Source organism: Anabrus simplex, chromosome 1, assembly GCF_040414725.1.
Source record: "Anabrus simplex isolate iqAnaSimp1 chromosome 1, ASM4041472v1, whole genome shotgun sequence".
NCBI classification, from domain to species: domain Eukaryota; kingdom Metazoa; phylum Arthropoda; class Insecta; order Orthoptera; family Tettigoniidae; genus Anabrus; species Anabrus simplex.
Window position 1 is genome coordinate 1,497,684,442 of NC_090265.1, and position 18,731 is coordinate 1,497,703,172.

Genomic DNA, 18,731 nt, shown 5'->3' on the forward strand with positions numbered 1-18,731 from the left:
GTGGTAAAAGCTGACAATTGTCCTTGTTGTTTAGTCCAATTTTTCCATTTTTGTCTTTAAAACCGAGACTGGCTGATTGATACTTTGCTGTTTCCTCTTTGAATGTTTTGTAAAATTTTCTTGTATTATGATTAGTGAAATCTTCAATTTGCGCAAGCCGACTTCTTTCATATTTTCTCTTCACACTTCTTATAGTTTTAGAAGTTTATTTCCGCACTGTCTTGAAAGTCTGAAAATTCCCGTCAGTTTTAGAGGAGCCTTTTCCAGGCTGTCAGTCTCTCATTTATGGCCTCTTCACATTCTTCATTCCACCATCTATGCTTCTTTCCCTTCTTCAGAGGGCATAGTTCCTGTGCAGCTTCAGTTATTTTTGTTCTCAGATCCTCCCAGTTCTTCATACTGTCCTTTTCTAACTTCTCTTTGAATTTTTGGTTTACTTCAGAGGTTTTTTTTTTAAACATTTTAACATCAAATTTAGTTCTCCTGTTCTATTTTGTTTTTCTATTTTGAGGGGTGAATCTCATTTTTATGGTCACTCTCAATGTTGGCTCCTTTTTTTTACCTTGACATTTTGGACCTCCTTTTTGCTCTTAGCAGAGATAGCTACGTGGTCAATTTGGAATTCCCCAAGGTGTGGATTTGGAGACCGCCAGGTTTTTTGTTTTCTACTCAGCTTTTTAAAGTAGGTAGACAGTTTGAGATTAAAAGCCTTGCATAGCTCTACAAGCCTTATTCCATTACAGTACCGGTTTCGACCCTATGTGTGGGTAATCTTCAGCTGCTGAAGAACCTTGATCTTGTTTTAAAAAATAACATAATATTAAAACACTACTAATTCTAGTTTAGATGACTAATTCTAAGTTTCACTGATATGTTATGCTGTTAAAATGTCCTTGGATGAGAAATGTAAAAGTCTAAAATTGTTCAACAGTTCATTATGTCACTGATCTTGATGTTCACACACACACACACACACACACACACACACACACACACACGCGCGCGCGCACACACACACACACACACACACACACACACACACACACACACACACACACACACACACACACACACACACACACACACACACACACACACACACACACACACACACACACACACACACACACACACACACACACACACACACACACACACACACACACACACACACACACACACACTCTCTCTCTTGATTTCTGTATTGTATGTTAAGTACTCTTATTTCAAGTTTTAGAAACATCTTACTGTATTTCTAATTTAAATGGTACTGTTTTTATAAAACTTGCATCAGTAGGAAGTCTATATTTTCTAAAAGTTTAATAATAATCACGTGTCTATGTTTTCAGCATACTTTGACTTCTACCATAAAATAGGTGCGAGTTGTGTGTTTTGAAGGGGCGAATAAATTTAAAATCTTCATGTAGTTTGCTGAAGATCAATTTGTCCAATGCCCCATTATCTGAAGCAGGATGGTGAAAATGTTCCCTTCTTCATAACTGCGATCTGTTGGAGAATTGTGCTATGCTGCATTATCTGCTGTCTCTAGCCTGTCACCTGTGTACTTGTCGGAAGCACGCCGAGCACTGGTTCATGTACGACGGGGGCTGGCTAATACGGCAGTGGAGGAGAAAGGTGGTGGAGCAAGGGAGAGGGTTTGGGAATGGGTTGGGGCAGGAGGGGGGGGGCATGTCCTGCGAAGTCTTGTTTGTGTTTATTGACTCTCTTTAAGTAATTGAAAAGTATGTTTTTTTATTTTTTTTTTATTTTGTTAAGCAGCAGCAGAGTTTGCTTACTACAAAAAAAAAAAAACTATTTCACGCTGCTCAGTTTCCCCGCGAGATCAAACCCGTCCATACGCATTCCAAGACTTGGAGAAGGCCTTCAATCATGTCCCACATGCACTCATTTGGCACGCTCAATGGTCCCACAATGTCCCCGAAGCAAAAATATGTCCAGTGGATCCAGCTACTGTACCACAAAGTTTCCAGCACGGTCCAATGTGCAGCAGGAACATTGCCTTCCCCTTACCATCAATGTTGGAGTACATCAGGGATTGGGATTTTCACCCTTTGTTTGTCCTTAGCATGGACATCATCTTGGAGGATTTACGACATGAAGGCCTCCATGAGAAAATGCTGCGGTAGAATGAACAGCTTGGCAAATATGGCCTTAGACTCAATCTCAAGAAGATGGAGTATATGGAGTCTGGCACACAAACTGATGGTACCATCAGCATCAGTGGGAGAAAAAGTAGAGCAATTCAAATACCTTGGCTCCCTCATACGCAACTTGCTTGTGCCAGGCTCCTCACTTTGATCTCTCCTATCCGACCTTGCTTGGTCAACTCTTGTTCTTTTCCGATCCTCATGGTATTAGAGCACTCGAGGCCTAGGGAGCCTTTCATTCTCACGCCCTTCGTGGGCTTTGTCTTTCTTTGGCCGATACCTTGATTTTTTGAAGCGTCGGATCCCTTTTTTCCTCTCTGATTAGTGTTATATAGAGGATGGTTGCCTAGTTGTATTTCCTCTTAAAACAATAACCACCACCACCACCACCACTCCCTCGTATGCAACAGTGACAGCATGTCCCTACCAGAATCAACGCCACCTGTATGAAATGGCGCCAGGTTACTGGAGTCGTGTATGATCATGTGATGCCCATAAACCTCAAGTCAAATGTATACAGAATGATAGTATGCTCAGTCGCTCTCTATAGATCGAAGTGCTGGCCAGCAACAGGAAAGCATAAACAGATTCTACCTGCTATGGAAATGAGATACTCTGATGGAGCCTTGGACTAACACAATTCGACCACGCAAAGAACAGTGATGTCTTGACGACTGAGAGTCGCACCAATCAAAGAGAAACTATGGAAAAGAAGACAGATGGTATGGACACGTCATTTGTAGCTAAGATACCTCTGCAGCAAGGAGAACCATGCATCAGCCTGAAGGCCAGCAACTGCATGGTCAACCGAAAAAAAGTGGATGGATTACTTAAAGGAGGAATTTTATGAATATGTGTCAAAACCAGTCCCAAATCAAATTAAACATGTTGTGACATAAGTTTGTGCAACGGTTTATCATTGTATTGAATAGGTGGAACCTTTCTCTTTTTAACATTGCAATTCTCAGTTCAATACGGACCAATTAACTTTAAATAATAAACATGTTCTTTGAGTAACTCTCGTTTTAATGGGGTTTTCAAATCTTCAGGGACTTGCTAAAATAGGACGGTAAGTTAGGAAAAATGTGAGGGATAGCTCCTGGCTTTAAGCTCCACCTTATTCTCAGAATTTCTACTTTTCCCATTAATAATAAAAGAGTCTACCTTTATAGTAAGATCTTCCGAAAAATGACACTCGCAAATCCTAGACTTACACGTAAGCTGCATGTCTTTTCATGGGATCACTAGCCCACTGAGAGAAATGCTCCTCATTTTCAGGTGGCGATATGATATGTTTACCTTCACCAGACCTGTAAACAGATCGACAACCTGGCACAAAGCACAACTGCATTTTCACACTCACTATATTCTAAAATGTAATTATTACACTCAAAAAATCACTCCCGCTACAAGTAAAAACGTGCGCACCCAGTATAAATAACGCCATCTGTTCACCCAAAGCGATTGTTGCGATGCAGTGGCAAATCTCCGCACTTTAGCCACTAGTTCCTCCACTGGTGTAATGGGAAGCGAGTCGAAGAGCTCTCACTTCCTCTTTTTATTCGGCATGGCCATAGTATTTTTAATATGTCAATTTGAGATAGATATTTATTTAAGAACATGAGCGAGCGGAATGGCCACACTTGTTAACGTGCTACATCTATGGAGCCAAGCTCTGCATCCGGGAGACGCATGGGTTCGAACCCCACCGTCGGCTGTCCTGAGAAAGGTTTTCTATGGTTTCCTGTTTACACTTCCAGGCAAATGTCAAAATAGTTCTTATTCATAAGCCACAGCTAACTCCTTACCCAATTTCATTCACCACGATTCATTTCCATTACCTCCTCAATTGAGGTTGGCAACAGGAAGGGCATCCAGCCATAAAACATGCAATGTAAATTCATCTCACCTCATCCCAGATCTCGTATCCAGAAACGGGACTAAGGGATAGACAAAAAAATTTACTTAGAAACACGAACACTTACATTAAAACAAATGAGATAGAAGTATGCTCAGTATGAACTAAATAAATAATAATAATAATAATAATAATAATAATAATAATAATAATAATAATAATAATAATAATAATAATAATAATAATAATAATAATAATAACAATAATAATAATGATAATAATAAACTAATCATACAGAAGGCATGAGAAATGGTACCCTTAAAAAGGAATGCAAAACACCCCTGGTGGAACTCAACATGCAACCAAGCCCTAGAGATAAGAAAATCTGTGTTTTAGAAATACAACAGTAGAAAATCCCAGAAAACTCAACAAGAATTTTATGAGACCAGAAAACAAGTATCCAAAACCATCAGGCAAGAGAAAAGAAAGCACCTGAAAGAACAACTGGAGTCAATTGAAGAAAACTTTAGAAACCACAACACAAGGGATTTCTAAAGAACATTCACAGAAAAAATCCGAGGATACATTCCACAGAACTTATGTTTTAGGAAACAAGACAGAAAATTGGCGCTTACTAATAAAGAAAACTGCCAAGAACTTGCACGGTACTTCTCAGAACTTCTTAACTGCCTCGAACCCACTGAAAGATTTCTTGAAGAAGCATCCAGTTTCACTCACCCACAATCACCTCCACCGAACCAGGAAGAAATTCAGAGCCACATTAAACGACTAAAGAACAACAGAACCTCAGGAAGTGACGGGATTGTTGCGAATTCCTTAAGAATCTTGGTCCAAATTCACTCAAGGAACTTACAGAAATCATACAGAAAATCCGGAAAAATGAAAAACTCCCAGAAGACTGGAAATGTGCCTTGATTCACCCACTTCACAAAAAAGGAGACAAAACTGATGTGAACAACTATAGGGGAATCTCCCTCCTTGAAGTCTGCTACAAAATTTTCTCTGCATGCCAGCACTGAACAGATCTTCAACCTCAAAACCGCTCTAAAATTCAGGGCCCTCAGAAACCTTCCAATCATCTGTACCTTCGTAGATTTCAAGAAGGCTTATGATTCAGTTGATCGTCAATCTCTGTTCAGCATCCTGAAAGAACAGGGACTAGACTCCAAAATGCTCACTGACACGAAGTCAAGAGTGAAATTCATGGGAGAAATCTCGGACGAATTCCTGATAAAAACTGGTGTCCGGCAAGGAGATGGACTATCACCCCTCCTCTTCAACCTCGTACTAGATAAGGTGATGAGGGAATGGGAAAACTAACTGAAAGCACAAAATAGTTGGAACCCAGTAAACATCGGGACACAAAAAAACAGGCTTGAAATTCCATGCTTAGCCTTCGCGGATGACCTGGCCCTTTTGTCCAGCGATAAAGTCACAGCAATAAAGCAAGTTGAAATTCTCCAAGAATGTGCCAGAAAGGTCGGACTTCATTTCTCCTTCCAGAAAACTGAATTTTTCTGTGCAAAACTAGACATCCATAGTCTCAATACAAAATACGGACAAATCAACAGAGTCCCTCACTTCAAATACCTGGGCGAAATCCTCGAACCAACCGGACAAGAGAAAATAGCCCAAAACAACCGTGTCCAAAAACTCAGAAGAACTTATGGGAGAACAAGAGAAATCTACAACAAAAAATGTATGTCTCTCCACGTTAAGATTAAACATTACAATACTGTAATCAAACCGGAGGCTTTATATGCAGGGGAAACTAACGCTTCATAGAAAGGGCGAACTGGAAAATATCCTAAAAGAAGAGCGAAAAATCATGAGGAAAATTTTAGGACCAAGACACACGGGAGAAGGGGACCACCTCCAAACCCGGAAATCCACAGAAAAATTATCTAATATTGCGGCAGACCTCAGGAAAAAAAGGCTAAAATTTTATGGACATGTTAAGAGGCTTCCAGAAACTAGACTAATCCACCAAGTTCTTAAAAGAGTTGACAAACGGAAGAATTTTCCTTGGATACAACAAACAAAAGCGGACATGAAGAACGCACAAATTCTCTGTGAAGACATTTTGAATCGAAATATATATAGAAAGAAAACTGACAATTGGGAAGTTACTCCAGAGAATGAAGTACCAAAAAGAGCAGGTACCAAGTGGACGGAAGAAAGGAAAAGGATCTTTAGTCAACAGATGAAAGCATCCTGGATCTTCCGCAAACGAAATCATAAATAAAGCTTCGTGTGTTCCGAAAGGGACCATTCATGAATAATAATAATACTAATAATAATAATAATAATAATAATAACAATAATAATAATAATAATAATAACCATATGGCCTCAGCTACCATGTGCAGACATTTCAATTTGACACCATCTGGCTGTCTGTTCGTCAATTTCAACATTCTGTTTTACTCTAGGCCTACTAGATGGCAGACTTGAGTAAACCGGAACTCTTTTGTGCGTCTGGCTGAATTTATTGAATTTTGTAGGGTAAACACCAAATGTGTCACCAGTGATCTTTTACAGGGCAACATCGTACGACATGGAGTGTCGAATGGACTTTTTTCCGCCCTTCAAAAATCCGACTACCTCTGCCAGGTTTGACTCTGCTATCTTGGGACCCGGAGGCCCACACTCTACCACTGATCCACAGAGGTAGATAATGCGAACATATATTCCAACATGACAGCAAGCAAATGTTTTAAACTATGAGCCATCACTTCTGTTATTTTTTGCATCTTCCCTGGAACACTTTCTGGGTACGAACATTTGTAGCGGGAGCATGGAGGCCCCACTTAGTAATTCCATCATTTCCTAAAAATGAATCGAATACAGCCTTCAATCAACTAAAATGCCTCTTCTTCCTCAGAACTTGTAGACACACCATTTAAGAATTAGCATCACTTTCGTAAATCTTATCCGTTTTATTACCGTCACTTTTGGTGTTCAAGTCCACTTCCTCCAACGTTTCACCCAACCACGAAAGTATCTGAACAGTACATGCCATTATAACTTGTGTAAATTCACTAACAACAGTCACAATATAAAAATTTCACATTAAAAACAAGCATACGTCAAACCTTGACTTATTACAAACCACAAAATTGAGAAGCATTGTTAATCGCTACTCAGCGCATCCCTCACCAAACGTGCACTATCGCGCCTAATAATGGATTGAGGGTTTCCATTTTCGAAGATAATGGAAATAACTGACACCTCCCCTTCCTAACAATCTATTTGAAAGGTATAGAGTTTCATAAATAGAAGTGTTGAAATATTCCAACAAGCAATATACTATGGAGGTAAGCGCTGCGCTCATCATGCGAGTAACCCCAGCTTAAGCATAAAATTCTGAAGGAAATATACTTTCCTTTTTTTTTCCCCAGTCAACTTTAACAATGCCAGACTGCAAGTTAAGACACCACATAAACTGCTGCATCGTCAATGTCACGCAACATACTCTGTACTTGCGCATCAGATGGTCAGAGGAAGTCATGTCTGTCAGCTGACAAAGCATCAGTGGCTATTCAACTGCTGGATCATAATGAACACAAGCAAGAATTAAGTTTGCACTGTGGTTGTCTGCAGACCCCCAGATCAACTCTAGACAGTTTGCTCTATTAAGCCTTACATCTGTTTTGCTCTATTGGTGAAAAATATTTAATTCCCTCCATGGGAACTTAGAATTTTCCATCTAGACAGTTTGACGGAATGTCCTTTGACATAGCAGTCAAGTATATATTCGGGGTTCACTTTAATAAACTATATATGCCACATGAATGCATGGAAGTTATTACTTCATACAATGTAGGATATTTCAACAAAAGGACTACAAAATACAACCACGGGAAACTAAAACATCACAACCTCCCATCCATGTAACTCCTGTACCATAATCTACTATATTTCAACTAAGCTCCAGAACTGCCAACAGGACATCATGGATTAGAGAATATCATCAACTTTCACACTGAATAATATGCTGGCAACTATGGAGTCAAGTGACCAATGGGTTAATAAAATAATTGGAAGCTTAGTTGAACTCACATGGTAAATGGTATAACAAATTGCAGTATATCAAATGATTAAGTATATGTACCGTTTTCATAATATATTACGAAATAGGATTATTATTATATCACAAGCAAACTAGCAGAATATTGGATCAAAATTAAGTGAAAAATATAAACGTAAGTGTACAGAAAGAGTGACAATTCACTAACCGTTTCCAATATTTATAAAAAATGCTGACTGCAGAGAATACATTTGTAAATACATAAAATGGAACTAGAATTTTACAAGAGTAGCAAGCAAATGATTCATAGATATTCATCCAACTTTAAATTTCACGATCTACAGTAGTATAGTAAAATTAAATTCTTTCAAGGTCCACCTATTCAATACAATGACATTTTATTGTGATTTAATCACATGTCAAATGGTACTGGTTTTGGCATCTATGTGCCATCATCAGCCTTGAGTACAAATTAAAACAAGATATACAGTAGAATTCCGATATAGCGAGTACGGCATATAACGAGAACTCCGTTATAACGACGACTTTTTTCTGTCCCTTCAAAATTCCTATATTAAACTGTGTATCGTCCTTCGGTTACAGCGAGAACCCTATCACTGGCGCATCCGTTATTACGAGCGATTAAGCGCGCGCGATTTTTTCTGTTACCGATATTTATGCACCCAGCGATGATACTGCATGCGATCGATTACCATCGGCATCGTTTCCTCGCTATGCGCACTAGCGATTTCTCACGTCGACATTCGACGGCGATGTCGGAGTCGATTAGTAATATCCGTCGACAGCTGTTCCGTAAAGAAAAATTTGAAATGAAAGAACATATTTTCGTAATAAATGCGTAAATAACATGTCCAATAACGGTTGTTAACTCGTTAAAAATTATGGCTGACCAAACGACCGCTTAATTTTGAGGCTAAATACTGCAATTAAGTAAGAATGGGATACACCTCGAAATATGGCAGAGTGCTTAATTGATTTCATAGGTTAGTTTGTATTTTGTCGTGTCTGGTTAAATTACGGAAAGGCTATTATGAAAATTTATAGCGAGAAAGGTATAATTTTTCTACCGGCGCTTGAAGTGTGTTTTCATCATACGTATAGTACGGTTAAGTTAGGATACGTGATGCTGTTTGAATAAGAAAACTGAAACGTTTGCAACAAAATGCGATCGATCATCTTCGGCACGGTAGTTTTCTCACTTTGTGCATTTGCGAGCTCTCTCGTTGACATTCAGAGGCGATGTTGGAGTTGATCAGTAATACCCATCGACTGCTGTTCTCTAAAGAAAATTCGAAATGAAAGAGTATAACACGTTTTCGTAATAAAGGCGTAAATTACGTGGCCGATAGCAGTTGTTAAATCGTAAAAATAAAGACTGAATAAACTATATCTTAATTTTAGTGTTATATACGGAAATTAGGTAAGAATGTCATACACCTCAAGATATGGCACAGTACATCACTGATTTCGGAGGATATTTCATATCTTCTCGCGTCTAGTTACGGCTATTTACATATAAATTTTTCGCGAGGAGGTTATTTCTCTACATGCGTTTCAAATATGTTTCCATGATAGGCTACATATACGGTTAGGTTAGGTGACGCTGGTTGAAGAAGAAAGCTGAGGCGTTTGCCACAGAAATCTCTGGAGTGATACCGTATTTCTCCGAATCCAAGACTGTTTTTCCTCAGAATCTCATGCGAAAACTCAAGGGTTGTTGCATTCGCGGCCTAACAGTAAGTTAATGGATACCACTGGCAACTACCGCGGTAACCACGTTGCTTCTTTTCACACGCACACAGAACTCATTGACAATAAACGACTGCCTCTTTATTACACATCGCTACCGATTGTACAGTGTACAGTGCCTGTGTGTTTCTCAAATCTGCAGAATGGCATCAAAACATGCAACCCTACGAATTCATAGAAAAGCCATGGCTACTCAGTGGCAGAGTCATAACGCGTCTATTGTACTTGACGCTTAGTAAAATTAAGGTTTATAGACAGCAGGAATATTTTCGTGATAGATAGTCGTATTGTAAAGATACGTGGAAAAGTTATTGCTGGCAAATTTTCAACGGGTTCTAGTCGATATTATGATGCCAATTTTAAGATAATGTTTATTAAACACTCGGAAATGTAGAATAACTGTGCAGCCGCAAGAAAATACGGCATAGGCCTAACTAAAGCCAATATTTGGTGTTCGCGTGAAGACAAAGAGCTAAAAAAATGCGTAATGTAAAAAAAAAAATGCATTCAGTGGTCCGCAACAAGGACGCTTTAAAGAAGTCGATGATGAAATTGAGAGGTATGTGCACGAAAAACGCAAGGGCGGAATGGCCATACCGTGGCGCAATAAACTAGTTCGTTGACTTTCAACGCTCGCGATTAGGCCTATATATCGCTAGCCGTTGAATTTGGCCGCACCCGACAAGCGAGACGTGCGTGTAGCGGTAGCTGGTTATATCTGACGCTGCGTAAAAGTAACAGTTTTATAGACAGCAAGAATAATTTCCTGATGGATCGTTGTATTGTAGAGACGCATGGAACAGGTATTGCCAGAAAATTTTCAACGAGTTCTCTTCGGTATTATGATGCCAATGTTAAGTTAACGGTCCTTTAACCCGCAGAAATAAAGAATAATTGTGCAGCCGAAAAAAAAAGAAATGAAATACAGCCTGACGAAAGTCGTTCGGCATCTAAAATGTCTAAAAATGCGTAGGCCTGTATGATTTTATAAAATTCTTTTTTAGCCTGATTTAAATTTTTTAAAGGAAAAAGTGGGGTTCATCTTGGATTCGGAGAAATACGGAACTATATTTTTTTCAGAATGAAATTAAACATACACTTTCACGTAGTATCGGATTACGAAAAATAACAAACAAGTAAGTCGTAGTGCGGATATCATCTGCGGAAACGCAAGTTTTGAACAAAATGATTGCCCTTTAATACCAATTTTAAAGTGCATGAAGGGTTTTCCGACATTTATAAAAAAATCTGATATAACGACAATCCGTTATAGCGAGTAAATTTTTCGCTGTTATGAATTCTCACTATAACGGACTTCTACTGTATATTCCTAAAACATCTAAAACACATTTTAACCCATTATAAAATAACATACAATTAATATGGTGATACATGAAATACGATAAAATTATGATACAATTGGTGTGATATAAAATTCTTAAAATTCCGGCTGTTTGTTACATAATTCAGTCTCATGTCATGCAGGTGGTGTAGTAGTATAAACTCACATTTGCAACAGTCTGAGAGCAAATTCTCATTTACGGTATGAATAAAAGAGAGTACCTTCTCAGATTGATGAGTATATGCTCACTCTGTTTTGAGCAAGGCTGATGTGTGTCTGAAGTATGAGGAACTACTGATTTATTGCTCTTAAAAGTATCATATAAATGGTTGAGTTCATCATTAATAATGTGGTTACTCACGGAACTGTTTCCACAAACATCAGCATGTGAATTCTAAGCATCTTAAAAGTCTGCATCATTTCCCAAAATTGAATTTATTTGGACCAGGGAACTGGAAACATGAGGTGCTATTTAGAATATACTTCATTAAAAACATTAAGACTGGTAGGTGACCCTGGATTTCAGTGTGTCATAGGGGACTTGGTACCCATCAAACAACTTCTACAAATATTGTTGAGGTTATGAGCAGGGTTACTTTGTGACAAAAGCCGCAGGGTGGATTCAATTTCCTTATACTGATATAAAACTTGTTACAAAACAAGAGTGGCAGAAAGAGTATAATCATTATCCTGCAGCAACGGCTGCTCTTGACTGCACTCATATTAGGCCTATATAATAGGACGGAGAGTTCATGAACAATAAAGGCAATGGAAGTACTGTATTTTCCTTCTGGACCTTCATGATCACCCAGAATGCCGGGCAGATGTCTCATTTAAAATATACATAACCCTAATATAGAAGATACAAATTTTATTTTACTCTCACTTTCACATTACGCGGTCCGGATCTCGTAGCTATCAACTGGGATTCATGAGACAGGGGTTCGATACCAACTGTAAGCATCCCACAAGATGGTTTTCCATGGCCTATTTTATCACTTGGCATATGCTGGGGCTGAACCTTGATTAACGCCATGGCTGCTTTCTTTCCTGTTCTAGCTCTTTCGTATCCCATCGCCCCCATAAGACTAGTCAGTGCTAGTGCTAAGTAAAACAAATAGCAATAAATATTATTTATTTCTTAGTTCTTCCTGCTTGTAATCTTTGTTAGTTAGGCCTAATCCCAAAGCCCGGACATTTCCTTCCGAGATTTATTGAAGAGGACAGCCTATAAATTATGAATATAGCCTACAAACAACAAAAGCAATAAAAGTACAGTGAAACCTCGTTAGTACGTTCCTCATTAACATATTTTCCCGCTTAGCACGTCATAAATTTCTTCACCGCTTAGTACGATCATATATTCCCCAGACCTGAAAATGTTTTTTGTCATCCCTTGTGTATGGAATGTGATTTCCAACAGAGATAAGAGCCCTCGCCATGGGTCAGTCGGAGAAAGTTGCGCGATAAGAGGAAGTGACCTTGAATTCTCGAACACTGAGTATATTGCACCTTCGAGGGGCAAGCTGTTAGCTGTTTTGCGTCATTGATTGGCAGGAAAGACTTTACACTAGAACAAGACAGGACAGTGCTAAGTTAAAGCACAGTAATAGATTACATGCGGCTAGGAGCGCTGAATTCAGTTTTCACGCGTTTTTTTCCTCCAAGCTGTCCCGTTGACATACACGGCTTATGGCTGGGAGTCATCCGAAATTATGCGTCACGGACGTTACCGCCACAAAATGTGTAACGGAAGTGTAACTCTAGCAACCGTGCAGCCGTTGGTGGATGGTCATGACAGAGACATCTATGATCATTTGATTTTCTAAAAAAGTGGTTTATTTTTTGTTCTTTGTTCTATGGAAAGATCTTTGTTGTCAGTGAGATTGTTGAATAACCCAGTGCACTTGATTGTGCTTGTAACCTATTTCGCATTCTAATCAGAAGTTGGAAATTGATTTATTCAAAATCATTCTTTCAAACTTCGGAAACTTTCCTTCAGGGCACTCGTTTTCTTGTTCCATTTCTAGTTTGCTTATACACATTTTCAATTTTGTCTCGGTTGCCCACAATAGTGTTCAAAGTAGAAGGTGCTAGTTTTAAAGTTTGCACCAACTCTACACACTTAAGATGTGGATTCCTATCTACATCTTGAAGGATTTTAATTTTTTCTTCATTAGTGAGTGGTTTCAAGACCCTTTCCTTATCCATAGCTAGGCTATTACAAGACAGATACCGCATGTACCGTGCTACTGAACTTCTCACGATTATCCTATTAGTCTGTAAGTAGGCTGCCACGCGACAAATAATCTCTTCAGATCTTTTTACCACTCAACACAATAAATTGAAGGTAAAGCGGTGTACCATCCATACAAAAATACGAACTGCTAGTTGACAGTTGGCACTTTTTTTTCACCGGCGAGTCTGTCCGTACTAATGCCGAGTACTGCCGAAGTTTCTTGTTTAAGATGGCGGTCGAAGGCGCTTAATCGTGAATGGCGAGTATAAGCGCGCGTGAAATTCATGCTTGAACAAAGTGACCAGAAAACAGCTTTTAATTACCCACTGGTCAGAAACCTAAGGCTTCAACTAAGAATTCATTATACAATTGTTTTAGGAAGAAAGTGATCTGCTATAATATGTAGGAACTGTAGCTACTTCTAAGAGCCAAAGGGGAAAAGAATGTTGCATCTGTTTTTCCAAGTTTTTTACATCTTTTAATAGTCTCTTGTTAACAGGCTCCAGTAGAGAATTATTGATATTTGTTCCCTCGACTTTTTCACACCTTTTAGCGCTCTCCTGTATCTCCTGAAACACTACACACACAATGTACTATGTACTAATGTGTAAAGTGACACCATCTCCCTGTTGGATAGTTTTTAATGGAATATTCTATAGTACGTTTTCCCGCTTGAAACTATTTCTTTTGTCGTCCCCTGCAGAAACGTATTAACAAGGTTTCACTGTATTAATAAGCATGTATAGTTGACGCCACACATTTCACTCTGATTTTCATATTATTTATCTTTTTTGTTACCATACACAGTTCTACCTTCTAAAGCACATAGCTTGTAATTTGGTTTAAACTGACTCTAGAGCATTGGACCTTTGTCAGACTTAAGAACACAAGAGAATATTCCCCGTAAAGTGTAATGTTACTGACTGAATATCCGCCACTGCTATGAACAAAATACAACTTGATATGTGTGCACAAAGAACGGAAATCAAAACTCAGGCATTTACATTATGTATCCTGACAATCATACACAACATAAGTACCTATTCAATTTCAAATAATCCAAGTGGTGGTGCGTTTGAGTATCTACTGCATCGAAGAAGAACCTTCTTAATCTTACCAAATGGAGTACATACAAGATGGTCTGAGAACATATTCCTACTAAATGCACATGCTCATGAGTACCAGTATATACTTTTAGAAAGAACTAAGGTTTTATTCATACCACCCAATACTATGATGACTGTTGTGCTTCAAGCTAGGTAGATCAATAGAATGAGCTTTAGACATGAATCCATAAAATAAAAAAAAACATTGTATATAATATGTTTCTTCAGAAAATTGTCATTGAAAGAGAGAGACAGAATATGTGTGTGCATGTGCAACACACACGCACTACAGAAAATTGCACACTCCACACAACACAGGGTATTTATGGTCTCCTTAAAAATGAGCAAAAGATCAACCCATCACCAGTACAAACATGAAACATCAGCTTACATGTCCAAAATACAGATGGAGATAATATTACAGACAGAGATATGTTATGATTTCCCAGTAACATAACCAAATAATTTTCATGAACAATATATTAAAAACTTATCAGAATCCTGTGTCTTCATGCAACCCTCTTTCTATTCTCACCTGTTTCTCATTATCCTCTGCCTGGACATCACACTGCCGTACCTTCCGGGTCTGCGGGTATCCGATCCATCGCGATCTCTTCCACGAAGTACCCGCCTGTCTTGGGTCCTACCCACTCCCAGCAACATATCGCTCAATTCTTCTCCCAGACGCTGATTCAGAAGCTAATATAAACACAGAAATATTATTATGAACAGAATGTACAGTATGGCAGCAGCATAATAAACATTAAGAAAAACACTAATGAATGCAATGCTATTTGCTGATGTAATTTGGCGGAAGGATGTTAAGAGTGCCTGATGCAGCAACTCACAGAAGATTAAACAATGAACAATAAGGGTTAGAATTTTTTTTAAACAAGACAATTGTAAAGAAAAGAAAAGAATAAAATCAACAATTATTGAAGATCTTCAAGTAAATGGGAATATTAATATAGAATGTAAGACTGTATGTGGAAACTGATATGAAAATATTACAGAATATGAAGCCTAGTCTGGATTACATATCAACACCAAACAATAAAAACCTCATATATTTAATATAATTAATTTTACAGGAGTAGCAAAAAACTGTTTTTTCTTTAGGTTTCAGAGTCTTTATTAATTATTTGTATAACATCGTAGAAACATCATGTCCTAACAACTTACAAAATGTTTACTTAATATACCTATTTCTGGACTAATTCTTCATACTTCTGTTATCCAAGGATCCAGGTTAGTCAACTTACCTGGAAAGTTGGTTATGTAAAACAAGAATCAGATATTGTAGTGATTCATGCGGGTACAAATAACATTAACAGCTGATGGCATTACTAATGCTATCAGTACCTGAGGGCGCATTATCTGACGATGTGAGGCTTTTACCTTGGTTGTTGTGTCCCCTATGATACCATGCTTTACGGGTTACTGTCTCTACGGCTGTACGAGAAGAATTGAAAACTCGTCAGTACTCAGCCTACGCGAGGCATCATTATAATTTGAATACGACATAAATTAAGGAACTTCACCAAATTTGTTATGCTGATAGTTATAATAGTACTAACATCAACTTACCTTCAGCCTTAACAATTCAGTTTTGAACGTGATCTGAATCACTGCTTTCCGAGTTATCACTTGCCCGGTAGTAATCTTTGAATGCATTTTTCTTTTTAGGTCCTTTACATGCCATTGCTGGTGAAAAGTAGTGTTTACAGTGCACTATGTCTTCTGGTATTGGCTAGAATAAATTTGTTACTTTCATTGACCTATCTCAATCTCATCCTTGGCTTTGACAATACGAAAGTGACCGAGGTATGTGTAACTGCTAGTAATACCATTCCTTATGCAGCCAGTCCCTGTTATGGTGTGAAAATGTCACTCATGGGGTGGGTCGGTTGGTGCACGCATTTCAGTGGGCTTGGCAAACTGATATGTAATGGCAACTTCTGGTTCGGTGAGGAAAGCAACGGGAAACTACATTACTCCTCATTTCCCTAGTATGCCTCGTGAGTGACGCCAAGGCTATCTATGACAGCTTTTGGTGGAACTGTGGAGGATCACACCAGCCTTCGGGCTAATAATAATAATAATAATAATAATAATAATAATAATAACAACGTATGACCTCCGGAGAGGCCTGGTGCAGGTCTTTTTTTAGTAGACGGCCTATTAGGCGACCTGCATTTCTGTGAAGATGAGGGCCCTACCTAGGATGATTTCTAATGTTGACTACGCCAAACACACCCAGCCCCCGAGCCACTGGAATTAACCAATTAAGGTTAAAATCCCCAACCCTGCCGGGAATTGAACCCGGGACCCTCTGAACCGAAGGCCAGTACGCTGACCATTCAGCCAACGAGTCGAACAGCCTTCGAGCTGAATACCCAACATATATACAACACAGATCCTTTATATCTGGACCACATTCTACATCAGACATATCTTCAGGAATGTCATTCAATAGACTCAGCAACTGATGGTTTACAAGATATGTTTACTGCACTGTAACAAGCTAACGAATGATAACACTACCGGATTTAAAGTTAAAAATTTCATTGTTCCGTATTGAAGAATATTACAGTTAAAATTGAAATAATTGATAAAGAGATTCAACCTATTCAATACAAAAGAATAAGAAATGTAGTGAATTACATTCTTATTTAATAATAAGTAAAGTGGTACCGGTTTCGACCCTAGTCCAGGTCATCATCAGGCGATTAAACCATGAAAAACAATGCATAGGAAAAGAAGATAATAGATCAAGTACACTCTGGATCAGTAGAAGAGGCGATAAAATGTAAGTCACTTAAAAGAAAACAGTGCGTAATTTTCTGAGCGGCAGTATGGCACACGCAGTGTTAGTCAGTCTTATAATGTTTATGAATAGCGGAGAACGGTTAAATGAGCTAGATTTTAAACACTGTCAGGCACAAAGTCATATCATAATCGAACACATACGAAGATCCATAATCATGCAGGAGTTGAAGATGAGTAGATCTATTGAAGTGATTTGCCAGCTCCCGGTGATCAGCACGATATATTTAACATCAGGCACTGTGGTTTCAAACGCCAAAGTAAAATGGAGAATAGCTTGATGATCCAGTGATTTTCTTCGGTTGTGGGAAAGTAAGTATATAGATAAATATAATATAATTCAATATAATTGCATAAGTAATTGTGCTCCTATAGAATTCTTAGAACAGTTGACGTGAAAAAAAACTCATCTTCAACTCCTGCACGATTATGGATCTTCGTATGTGTTCGATTATGATATGACTTTGTGCCTGACAGTGTTTAAAAACTAGCTCATTTAACCGTTCTCCGCTATTCATAAACATTATAAGACTTTGCCTAACACTGCGTGTGCCATACTGCCGCTCAGAAAATTACGCACTGTTTTCTTTTAAGTGACTTACATTTTATTGCTTCTTCTACTGATCCGGAGTGTACTTGATCTTTTATCTCCTTTTCCTATGCACTTTTTTTCATGTTTTAATCGGCTGATGATGACCTGGACTAGGGTCGAAACCGGTACCACTTCTACTTATTATTAAATAAGAATGTAATTCACTACATTTCTTATTTTTTTGTATTGAATAGGTTGAATCTCTATCAATTATTTCAATTTTAACTGTAACACTACCGGAGACGCAGCGGAAATAATGCTCGTACAATTTGTGATATATCTGAGTTCCATTGTTGTGTTTTTGAACATTCCGTTGTTGATAGGATAAATATTAGTAGATGATTATATCTCAACGAGAGATGTGTGTTATAATACATTTTATTGTGATAATACAGCGGTCAAAATGACCGCTCCGGCGGTAGTAGGTATACCCGTTACTTAAGCCCCATCCATTGACGCAAAATTAATTATATTTAATATGGATTTTCCTGACCACTAATCAGGAAAAGTCACTGCAGCTCAATGTCCTACAAAAAAAAAAAAAAAAAAAAAAAAACTGTAGTCAAAATTGAGTTTGGAAAATGTATAGCGGTCATTTTGACTGCTCCGGCGGTTCTAGTGTTAAACAGAGCAGCAGACAGTCTCCAGATGGGAAACTAGTAAGGAAGCAGAGCGGTGCTCATGTGAAGTCAAACGCAACCCCAAATGCTAAGACAACTCGCAGGGTAAGTCAATCAGAAGATATCTCAAAATAATAATGTTATGATGATGTTAATAAT

At 38.3% G+C, this 18,731-nt stretch overlaps 1 protein-coding gene across 2 annotated transcripts in view; it reads right to left on the minus strand.

Moving 5' to 3' along the window:
* Positions 1–18,731, minus strand: part of Iru (E3 ubiquitin-protein ligase Iruka) — a 371,072-nt gene that overhangs the window by 295,154 nt on the left and 57,187 nt on the right. Inside the window, exon 3 of one of the 2 annotated variants that reach the window (XM_067137986.1) lies at positions 15,112–15,233. In XM_067137986.1, coding sequence (XP_066994087.1) covers positions 15,112–15,233 — 122 coding nt within the window. Of the gene's footprint in view, positions 1–15,069; positions 15,234–18,731 lie in introns of both variants that reach the window. The other variant, XM_067137985.1, reaches the window with a different exon arrangement.